Source organism: Egretta garzetta, unplaced genomic scaffold, assembly GCF_000687185.1.
Source record: "Egretta garzetta isolate BGI_Z169 unplaced genomic scaffold, ASM68718v1 scaffold560, whole genome shotgun sequence".
Taxonomy (NCBI): Eukaryota; Metazoa; Chordata; class Aves; order Pelecaniformes; family Ardeidae; genus Egretta; species Egretta garzetta.
In genome coordinates, this window is record NW_009258301.1 from 697501 (window position 1) to 709832 (window position 12332).

Here is a 12332-nt window from a genome sequence, read left to right on the forward strand (position 1 = left end):
ACTGCATTTGTTTTACGCCATTCCTAATGCTTGGAAGAATCTCTTCCTCCTGATGCTGTAGCATTCTGCTTTTTCTTCCAAAGTCTACCTCTACCATCTGTCTATGTTGTGCTCACTTGAAACACCCACTTCCACAAGACATTTGACAATTTTTCCCATCAACTACAACAAAGCACTGGTTTATGGTACTTTTGCTAGTTCTGGCTGCAAGGACATTTATATTCCTAAATAACACAGGTGCCTCATCCACTTCTGTGCCCTGGCCCCGTCTGTCTCCTGTGTATCTACGTCAGTTCGCTTTGAGCTCTCTTTTTTGAGTGTGCCAATCCACCTCCTCTGAAGTAACACCTGGGCATGGCTTCAGGGACAGTTTTACCTGGGGAAGGCTCCTAATGGGCTGTATGGACGAGCCATTGGCTATCTTCAGCTGCAGAGTCCTTCCAAATAATCCCAGTAGGCCCGGTGAAGTCAAAGCACCTGCATATGCTCTCACTCTATAGCCCAGGGCATCAAAACGTATCCTTGGGGTCAAGCTATAAACCGCTACCTCGATGGGCTTCAGGCAGTCTGTACCGAAGCACACGCACACACTTTACTACTTCTCCAAAACAGCCAGAGGGCCAGGCCTTACTCAGGGCAGGCTTGGCCAATTCTGTCTTTTCAAACTTTTTTTAAGCTCCTGATCACTCTAAGTTTTGGTTTGGTGGGTTTTTTTTGTTTTTTTTTTTAGAGCAATCTGTGGTGAGAGACACAGACCTGTAGACTTCTTTCTTTGAAAGTGAAAGACGGAGTGCTGATGACATTTTAAAATCAGCCTGGGTAGTGCAGCTGAATACGTGTTGGAGAATATTTCTAAGTAGAGCCAAGATGTTATGAATGGTGACTGACTAAGGCCCTCTCATTCACCCCACTGTACTGCCTTTCACTGGTTGAAATGCACCCAAGAACGATGCTATATAATGAAATATGTTAAATAATGCTACACAGTAGCGTGTATCATTTGGAATCTTCAATGAACTGTAAAAAGTTTTAAATAAAATATAGGTGGAGCTTGTCAAGCAGTATTAGACTTCAAAGTATTTTCTTCTTCTGAAAGCTTACTGTACTGTCTAACACAAGTATCTGCCATGCCGCCTGAGTTGCCATCACACCGTACATCTTGTTAGCAGTGATGTCATGACAGAAGCCCTACAGCGCTGCATTCTAATGACCTCTTGTATTGTAATGAATTAACGTTTGCTGCAGAAAGGATGAGAAAAACCAGCTTTAATCTTGGATACTCACTGGAATGTTTTTTGAAAGAGCATGACAGTTTTGAAAAGCAAATAATGCGAGATTACCATTTTAGTTCAAATGAAGAATGGGTGGAACACCATACCTGTAAAGTCCCGGAGGAGCTTGATGAACCAGGAAGCTTTTCTCCAAGCTCTGCAGCGCATCATTGAGCATCCTGACTCTGACAGGAGCTCGCTCCTTGGGGTCATTAGCTGGGCGCATCTCATCCGATTGGAACAGTTCTGCGGTGTCCCTCAGCCGTGATGCCACTGCAAGCAGCTGAGGAATGACTACTTCATCACCTAGGAACAGTGAGAGAAAGGCAGTTGCCAGTGATTCAGAGAACATCACTTACTGCTCTTGCTTACAAGTCAAAATTAATAGTCCAATTAAAAACCTGAGCCTCTTTCCCCTTGGGAGAATTATGTAATGGATCAAGGAAAGCCACAAATCATTGTGCATAAGCTCTGATCTGCTTTTCAGAGAAGATCAATTTGGGCTGTGATGTTTTAAGATCTAATAAGCTATGAGGAGTGATTTTGGGGTACAGCTTGAAATCTACCGCTGGAAAAACAGGCGTGCAGAAAGCATGGTTATAAACAGTTATAAATCAGCAACTCTAGCATTTCCTTCTGAGACAGAATTTATTCAATGCCATTCAATGCGACCGCTCTCAAGTTTGAAAGCTTACGCCTAGATTCCATAATGACTGCTGTATAGAAAATGGCAATATGGAGGATTTAACTGAATTTTGTTCAACATTTTAGAATCCTAGAGGTTAACAACAGTGGTAGAGGGGATGTGAAATTGTTCCTCTTAATCACTGAAATCATATGCCAACGAGCCAACTAACACTTTAATTGATATCCAAATGTATATTCTAATCCAGTCCATGTTTTCAAGACTTTTAAAACTCAAGAGTGTTAACTGTCACTTTGTCTGCAATCCTACGCAGAAACCAGCAGAATAAAAGCCCACAGCACTTTGGAGCACACCACAATTTCAATATTTCCCTGTTCATAGTCCAGAAAGAAGGATGTGATACGTGAATTGGAGCACTGTGAATGTGCAGTCTCTTCCCACCCGCAGTGCAGGTGAAGAGCGTGCCCTCCTTTCCCAGCACACGCAGAAACCTCGTTAATTTTTACAAGCACACGGAGAGAGAAAGCAGAGTCCAAACCTGATATAAAGCCAAAAATAACATCAGTCAGCAAAAACATTTCCAGGATGCAGAAATGATCTTTAAGGCCAAGATTCACTTTGCCTATTAAGGACAAGGAAATGAACTATCCTCAGATCTTTCAAATGACGATTTAATCCTAACAAACCACTTGGCTTCAGAATTACCTCACCTCTAGCTGAATGTACAAACCTTGGTGAGTTCAGGCTGAGATGCGTAACCCAACAAGGTGGCTCAAGACACAAGTTAAATGAATACTAAAGCTCCTTGTCCAGGAGATACATGGAGAGGTCAGGAACAGTAAACGGAGAACATCAACCCATTTCTCAAACTATTTGTGGATGGAGTCTGGAAGGTGAACACCTAACAGGAATGGAAAAGCAAATCGGCACAATGAAGAAATTCAAGGAAACACCTGACATATGACATATTCTCCCTCTCGTATGGAAAAAGAAATTTGCTGTTGGGTACATTTCAGCAAACGGAAAGGAGTTCATAGATCCCCACGCACTCCTGTCATTCAGCTGACTAACACATTCCAAACCAGCAAATCATGAAAAGATCCAAACTACACGGAGAGACAGATGCTGGTGCGAGAGAAACTGTCAGATTTCCTGAGTTATCCAGACGAATCTCAACAATGAACAGAAGCTCCCTGCGGGAACAGGAGAGAAGATGGTTTACATCTGCCTGTGTTTGGGACAGGGTTGCTTTGTCAATGGCTCTTGCCCAATCCACCTTTCCCTATTTACAACGGGTAACAGGCCCTGCAGTACCTCGAGGTATAGGACTGGTATCTTTGTGATTGAGTCTCCTGCAATTTAACGTCTGATCAAGTCAGGCTGATGCCTCAGAAAAATATTCTCCAAGCATATAAACTTGGTACATTTGGGATATTTTGCAAAATATCAGCACCCTCAAGTTTTCAAATCTCAGGCAAACATCCTGTGCAGCTGAAGAACTTGCAATTTCCATGCATTGAATCCAGGTGCTGTGCATACCTTACCCTGGGACTTGAGTCAGTACGGAAAGGGTTAAATTCACCCTCTTAGAAAGAAGACGTTGGTTTCAGCAAAGCACTTCATATTCCAAGTAACAAACAACATTTATAATTTTTATTCTGAATATTATACAAACAACTGCAAATGTCAGCTGTGTGTTTTCAATAGGGAAGGTGAGATAAAGGGAAAATATTCTGTATTTGGCAACGAAGCCAACCAGACCACCCTTTTAAAAATAAAAATCCTGTAAATGCTCTCACTCCTCCTCCACAGCATGATTTTTGCCCCTAAACCAACTACACTTTACTTTACAGTCCTGAGTAAAAAGCGCTGTTTACAACCCACTCTAAAGCAGCACTCATTATAAAACAAACATCCAGGCCCTTTTTTAAGACTTCAGGACACAACCTGCAAGTGTCTCTGGCTCGTGTCACCACCATGGACTGAGGAGATGGCTCTAAGGCCATCGGTAGTTTTTACCACAACACACTGAGCTTCACTGCCAAGGGAAACTCGGATTTATGCTCTTCTCAAGTTGAGAAGCTGAGAGCGGAAGGGCAAATGATTCTTAAAGAAAAGGATGCATTAACTAATAATGTCTTAAACACCTTGTGATGCTTTTACAGAGAAAATAAAAAAAACCCTGCAAGTGTTGCTTCACTCAAGAGAAAACAATGCGGCATTATTATACTCTGTATTCTTTGCCCTTTTGTCTCCGGTATGAATCATGATGAATCATCTAAACTAGTTGTTTGGTTGTTAAATAAATAAAATTGCAAGTACCAGAAAGTGACTCAGGAGTATGCATACTCTTGATCAGAGAATTATGCTGTTGAATTTCATTACGCTTGCTAAATGTAACTGGATTTTATTCAGAAACAGGTTACAACAAATATTTATTTTTACAGACATTGAATACAATAGCCTTTCCCTGTGTAACTGATTGCTCTTATGAAAAGTACTGCTGGAGATTGAATGTTTTAAAATTGTGTTCGTGCCCTCGGGTAGGAACGTACTCGCCTACGAGCACCTACAGGCGAATGGGCACAGGCAAATCAGCAGTCTGAGGCATGACGCTCGCTCTCCATGCCCGTGAGCATGTGTTTGCACGTCAAAGAGAGGGGAAATTGCTTTTGGTTTTGATTAGCTTGCACATTCCTGATCAGCTATGGTGTGGTGTTGCATTCACTAGGAAGATTTTTCATGCAGTGCAAAACTGGATGATCAGACCTGGCAGTGGAAAATCTGAATGGGAAAGCTTTCTACAAAGTACCCTGAAGGGGGCAGAAACCCAAATCCATGGACATCCTCAGTGCAAAGACTACGTGGCCATCGGCTTCAATTTTGCTACCATGACTGCTGCTGCTCAAGCAAACTGACCTGCCGTTGCTACAGGAAGCCTCCTTTCCAAGAGGCGAGCACTAAAAAGGCACGTCGTGACATACCGCTAGGCATGCCAACGCAGAGGGAGTTATCCACGGCTTTGTGCAGAGCTGCTGAAACATGGATGGCCTCCTGGCACAGAACAGACGCTCGTCCTTTCCCTTCAGTACCGAATGCTTTGTCCGTGGAAAATGCATTTAACCATGGTTATTTATTTTTTTTTAAAAGGCTGATGAAAGGTTTGCCAGTACTAGTATATAATATCCTTGAAAGGATACTGAAGACAAGATGTCAGTGTCTCATGGCAAAGAAGGTATTTCTATCATCTATACAGATAAATAACTGTTGCATCTTTCACCTCTGTAGCAGTCAAGAATAATGGGTGGCAACAATAAAAAAGGAAGCTTTCTGAACATTACAGACAGATGGAGAAAGTAACTCTGAAAAGCACCCTAAATGATCAGGGAAATACGGTCAAGCAGGTAAAATGGTGCCAAGCTGAAGACTAGCGGATAGCTGTAGGCAATGAGTATGCAGCCATCAAGTAAATGACAGAGATACATTTCCGTATTGATTTTTCTAAGGACCGAGAGTTTAGACTGATGTTTTGAAATGCATGGGTTGAGCCAGGGCTGTGGCAAGTCATGCAGACTTTCCTGGAAATGGCTTATCATAAACCAGATTAGTTTTAAATTTCTGCTAGCACTGACTACTATAATCACCCCAAGTACTTCAGCTGTTGTAACATCTGTAAAACACCCATTCTGGGGAGAAGAAATGGCCTAACGGGTAGGAAGCAACACACAACTGATGCTGCGTCAGCCAAAGAGCTGGAAATCACAGCCCCTGCCCTCCCTATATAGGGAAAACCAAAAATATCACCCCAGTTAACTTAGTCTTCACAGACCTCTCGGCCAATACCCATCAGACGCGGCTTGCAGCTCATCCAATTTGCTTACCGGCTTCAGTGGCCTGTGATGGAAGCCACAGCTCGGGAATCTTAGTGTCCGTGCCTGGTGTTACTCAGCCACAACCTCGGGCTGGGGCAGCACACACCGATTCCTGAAAGGTCTGCATGAGTCTTGGTGGGCCCAGCGACCTGCGGTAAGGAAAGAGCTGCTACAGCCGACAGCACCTGAGCGAGAGACGTGGCTAGCGTCGAACCTGGTTGCCTTTATTTTTGGGAACTGTGTGATGGAACTTGTTATTGCTGAGTCAGCCAGGTGCAAAGGGACAGAACAGCTTTTGATCCTAATGAGACACTTTAACCCTTCCATCACCGATCCCTGAAGCTTGCTGTAATGTACATTAAGTTTCAAAGAGGCTCCAATACAGTGCAAGAGCTACAAGGAGCACGTCCAGACTGCACTGTGCCAAAAGCATTCAGCAGATGATCGCTCATGTTTTGAATAAAAATGCATATATATATATAAAATACTTATATACAAATGCTTGAACATTTGTACTTGCATATACTTTTATGGAAGTCCTAAAAGAACCATTTGTGTCATTCCCACACCGGGTCTGACATCCTGTCTCTGCCCTACCTCAAAAGATAAATTGGGTTTTCATAGAATAGAAGGCCTAGCGAGATATTCTTGTATTTGATTCAAATTGCAGTGGGTCTTGATTTTAAATGCATGAAAGGCATAAACACTGCACGACTGCAACGTGTAGTTAAAGAGAATATTTTAAACTGTCACCTATTTATGAATTTCTCTAAAATATCACATCTGTGATCAGACAGTAACAGCCTGGATAGTCCCGGGGACCTGGATTTCAGTCTTGGATCCCATCTCATACCATTTATGACCACAAGGTTTCCTTTTAAACATCAGACCATCAGCAGATGAACAAAAAGAAATGTCTCTCCGGTCACAACCCTTCCTTTCAGGTAAACCCCAAAGCAGTCGCTTGTTCCAAGCTTGCGCAAGCGGAGAGAACACGCGTCGCTCAACAGCCATCGCCCCATCCCATCTTCCTGAGGAACACGCCTCGAGCCGGACGCAAACATGTTGTGGATGACATTTCCCCATAACCTGTTGGCCAGCCTACCCTGAATGTAAGAAATGGTTTATCAAGCACCGAGCAACATCCCATTGAATTTAACTGATTTAACAGTACAGACACCCACCACATTACAGCATTAAATCCTTTGGAAACATAAATAAATGCAGTATTAACAAATATTAAGACACACATATCCTTTCGTGAGGACATCCAGGGGAATGCAAAACTGTGACTCAAGTATTAACATATACGATTCAACTTCAGGAACGTGAGAAAGTCCAACAGGCAGCAAAATGTGCGTTTAAGTGATTGGCTGAACCAGATCCCAGAGGCACAAAACTAAGCCTAATGAACAAATCTTCCAGCACGTCGTGCAGATTTCCCTTCACCTCTTCTACATCTACAGTTCGCATCGAGTTGGAGAAGGAATAATTTACGAAGATATTGCACCTTTGAACTGGAAATCTGAGACAACATAAAATCTTTTGAAGAATGAAGACATTCATAAGCCATGTTAAAAAGTACAACTTCTCATTTAAGTAACCAGAAAAAAGACCACTGTCTTATTGATTTCCAAAATAAAAATAAATTCTTATTTGACACAAGTCAGAGAGAGATGAGACATAAAAGTCATGAGAAAAGTCATTAAACAAAACTCCAAAGTGAGCAGCTGGGAGAAAATTTCTCCTGCTGGCCCTTCAGCCTAGAAAATAATTTTCCCTCCCCTCCTGAAGTGGTTGCGATAAGTGATCTAAACTGATCTTAGAGGAAAAAAGTCAGTTTAAATAAAAATTTCCTGGTACTCAAAATAAAGAAAAAAAGGAAGAACAATACCAGACATCTCCTGCTCAGCGGAAGGAATACCAGCTGAGCCACACTTTTTATTTGATGATTATTCCCTGCTGTGTTTAGGCTGAACTAAACCAATGTTTATATGGCACAACAGAGCTAAAATTACTTGTCTTTTTGGATGCTCGCTGATTCCAGACCAATGCTAGCCTACTGACTCCTAGGTCTTGACAATGATGGATAGCGAAGATTAAAGAAAAGGCATCATACTTCTGTGAAAGTGTATTACAGAAAAGTGGTACTTTATACTGTAGGGAGTGAATGAAATGCAGGGGAATCACCTCAAGACTGCAAAAAATCCTTATGTTTGACATAAGATGTGACATTCTACTAAACTATACATAAAGTTTTGGTGTGATTTTATAGAATTGGGTCTTTATTTAACAGATCTCGAGAAACTGCGAGTTCTGTAAATGTATAAATAGAAAAACTATTTTTGAAAGGCCTCAGCACGCTACAGGTAACCTGTATCAGAGACATAATTGGAGAAGTGGAAATAACAACATGGTTTTACCTGTCTCACATTTTTGCACTGTGAGGTCCTAACAAAGACAGACTTTGGAGTAGTCTTCCGAATTTCACGGGGGTTCTTACCAGGGATGTACCTTTTATGATTCCTTTTAAGTTCACGGAATTCTGACCAGAATACCAGCTTCTGAAATATCTCAGTTTATAAACAATTATGTTAGCTTGGCAGCTAAATTATCAAAAGATTTAATCTCCAAGGACTAAGGCTCTTACACGCTCTCCACATTCAGACTACTTTCAACCAGTCACTTAGAAAGGGAAGGAGATTGGATCTCATTTGAATACACTAAGATACGAGGAAACTGTAAGGGAAAAGGGACAGAATGGGAGGAGGAAGACAGATGATACCGAAGGAGAAAGCATACACGGATGCGTGACACTAGACAGTGTTAGAACCTAGACCTCTTCCTCCTTAGTCCTCAGGACCGGAGCTAAGGCAGATATTTTTTTCATAATTGATAAGAAGAAGGTTTATTGTTCTTTTGTCATCTAGACAGTAGCAGAGAACATCTCAGTAATGTACTATGGGTTTAGTTCCTTACAACACATCAACATTTTTCTACCAACCTTAGAGGGAAAAAAAAAAAAAAAAGAACAGCCCCCAGAAGCAAAGGGAATGCACAACTGCACCCTTTAACTCTCTTATCTTAAACAGCTCAAGCCAAGGGCTATTGGCTTCATTGGGTTCTGTTGTTGACATAGGCCAAAAAGAGTACAGAACATTTGGTCTTTATCAAGCCCTAGATGGCCACAAGACAACAGGAACAGCCAGGAAAGGGAAAGCAACACAGGAATATTAGCATGGCTCCACAATCTCGATGGAGCAGTCTCATATCAAGGCATTCATCCCACACCTGGCAAACTGCCAAATCCAGAGACGACGAGAATTGTTTCAGCATCATTCCCAAGTTACCAGTCACTTTGGTTTACTTTCTGACTGGGAACTTTTTTGTCCCTCTCTCTAACCCCAACCCATTGTCCCAAACACACCAAGATCAGTCTCAAATACAGAGCTTCCACGGTCTCTGTGCTTAATCAACTCAAACAATGCGCACTGGTAAATTGGTGTGCTACTTTGCACCTGAAAAATAAGAAAATTCAGCATGCTCTGCCAGCAGGGTGACTTAATGGAATAACCAAACAAGGAAGATGATTGGGAAAATTAAGGAACCAAATGGCAATGGGATTAGAAGTCCGCTGTTCCTCGTACTGAGCAAAGCCTTTGAAGGGAATTAAAACCAAGTTCAGTCACAGAGGTTGTTATCTTTGACTGCAATTATGAGATTTTAATAGTAATTATTGCTTAACTGACATGGTAACATCAGAAGAAATATAAACATTTTATGGCTTTACTTAGCAACAAACCCCTATGTTTCATTTAGCATTATATAATGACATTGTTTAACAAGTAAAATCACTGGCTATCATTCAAGTGGAAATTGAAAATCCCTATCAGGGAGCAGATGATCCCTTTTTTTCTCTGTTATCAACGGAAAACAACATTCCTCTAACAAAAATTACCTTTAAGACTGTTCTGAACTTCTAACGCGATGTCGAGGGCATTAAACGGCAAAACTGGTTCACTGGCAATTTGCAAAGTCACTTGTCCTGTTAGCTGAAAAATACAAAAAAAAAAAGCCACAAAACAGTCAAATAATTTCTAGCAGATTGAATAGCCAGCACTTCTGCTGGAATAGCACATACATTCATTACATTGGATTTCCAGGGAAAAATGAATAAAATGCCATAAACACAACTTTGTGAAAAGGAGTAGGACCTAGACCATTGCCTTTCTAATACAACATTAAAAAAAATGTTAAGAGATTACGATTTATGACCCCACACAAGAATTCTGTGCAGGACTTTTTGTGGACCTACAATACTGCAGGAGTCTCTGAAGGGCCTGAGTTTTGCTTTGTTTTCAAATCAAACATCTCAACATTCTAAAAATAGGAATGAGGTTTATTGTTTTACTTACTTCTCCTGTTTTAGTTATTGGATTTTGAGAGTTTACACAAGTAAAGAAAAAACCCAAACATGACAGATGTTAATGAGCTTCAGATCAAGCCCGTGGCTAAATGCAAGCTGACCTGAAAACCTACTGTCTTTTGAAGAGATGTGTGACCCCTCGATGCCCACAGACGTACAACTTCCAAACAGGAAAGACGACTGCATTCGCTCAGTAAGTTACAGAAAGAAATTCCCAATGAGTGAAAGGGAACTCTCAGTCCACTCCAGACCAGACATTAGCCCCTGTCATGAAACTCAACGGCATGAACGCTTCTTTTCAACAGTTCCAGAGGTGAGGCCAGGGACCGGCGAGCCCGAGTGCTTTTTTCCACTTTTAGAAGATAAGGTTCTCCAGCTCAAGGCTTAGACATGCTTCAGGGGCTGTGTATAGAAATCTGTCTTTCTGTTGCACTATACCTAGGCTCTGATTAAACAGAGGATTTCAGTCTCTAGGCTGCCAAGTCCATCACCGTTCGTGGGAGCTATAAAAACACACTGACAAAAACATGCAAGGAACTTTCATTCATCTTTTTCATATCTTGATATTGCAAAAAGGGGAACAAATATCTGTAGGGCTGTGCTCTAAAGTGGAATGGTGGCTGCAGGTGATGGCGATCGCGTTGCTAAAAATGTGGACTGAATAGGATCGTAGTGTACAATACTTCCCAAGATGTTAGGGGGGTTACAATAATACCTATCCTTCAAAAGCGATATGATAGTTGCTGTGCTGAAAGTAGCATTTTAATTCCACAACACAAAGTAGAAGGAGAAGATGATGCTAAGTAATATTAAAAACAATAGTACAGCAATTGGAAGTGAAAACCATCTCCCAGGAAAGTGGATGAAAACAGTAATACCAGAAATACACGTTTGCCAGGGAAAGATTAACAAAATCTCAACAACATTTCTAAGAAAGCATTAAAAACCATGGTTTTTTGACTTGGCCACAGACTGATTTGGGTACAGAGACCGAGGGAACGTGCTGTGTATCAGGCTGCAGCCTCCGTCTGAGCAGACACTTTGTGAAGCTACTGAGATTTACCTCTAGAGAATACAATATTGCAAAAGGCAGGAGGAAAAAGCTTAGCATATATAGATTGAGAAAAAAATAGGGAGGAATAATGATATGTCAGGCTGTTACGAGGAAAACTAAAGAACTAAGAGTGAACTTGAAGGAAGATGAAAAATGCGGTGTTTGGACATCCCTGTTAAAGTATTACACAGTAACCTCTCATGAAACTTTCCTCCAAACTTCCCAGCTGCACGGGCCATTAAATGCGTGAAGGCCATTACGCTTTCTGTCAGTGATTACGCACAAAAGCCTCTGGGTTGAAAGGCATTAGAAAACATCGGGCTTAGGAATATCAGAGAGGTATTGCAGAAATACAAAAATAAAACAGGGCAAACAGAGATCTGTACAAAATTGTATCTAAACCAGGTTCATATAATCCAGCCACAAAGCAGCTGTAAAAATCTGGTTCTAAGCGTCCAAATGCCATGCAAAATCCTTCCTTGCCCTGCGCGGAAATCTTTCAAGACAGAGCTGCCCAAAACATTAACAGCCGCTAAGTTGCTACAGCAAAGCAACTGTGGCGATGAAATACCATCCTATTAAAGAGGGGGCATTCGGTATGGAGCCCAAACTCATTGAATCCCAAATAGTGCTGCATCCCACTAAACATTTGAAGCTTCCCTGGCACCCCATTCCTGCAAAAGCCCACCCTACACAGTAATGCAAGATCCATATTCATGGGTGTATTTTGGGGAGGGACATGAACAGTTACAGTGCTGCTGATACTTTTCAATCTGTTACTGCAATGTTTAAGAACACAAAAGTATGGGAAGAACGCTTCTTCACTGAGGCATGGAAGTGGCATTAAAGAGGAGAAAACCCTAGGATGCATCCTTCCTTTTCAGCATTATCTCCTACAGAATCCGCCTTGATTCTTCTAAGTTCTTGCCTTATTTCTATTTCTTCCAAGCAATTTTATTTTTCTTTTGACTACATAAGACCAAAGTTGTTTTCTCTTTCTTGTTCAAATAAAGTTATACCATCAAAATCTTATGACTGACTGAAGCATTCTGGAAAATTAATA

The 12332-nt window shown here is 41.4% G+C and overlaps 1 protein-coding gene across 1 annotated transcript in view; it reads right to left on the minus strand.

Moving 5' to 3' along the window:
• The window catches only part of NAALADL2 (N-acetylated alpha-linked acidic dipeptidase like 2), a 291258-nt gene that overhangs the window by 16229 nt on the left and 262697 nt on the right, over positions 1–12332 (minus strand). Inside the window, exons 11-12 of the mRNA XM_009638747.1 lie at positions 9748–9841; positions 1379–1577 (exon numbers count right to left, since the gene is read on the minus strand). Coding sequence (XP_009637042.1) covers positions 1379–1577; positions 9748–9841 — 293 coding nt within the window. The remainder of the gene's footprint in view (positions 1–1378; positions 1578–9747; positions 9842–12332) is intronic.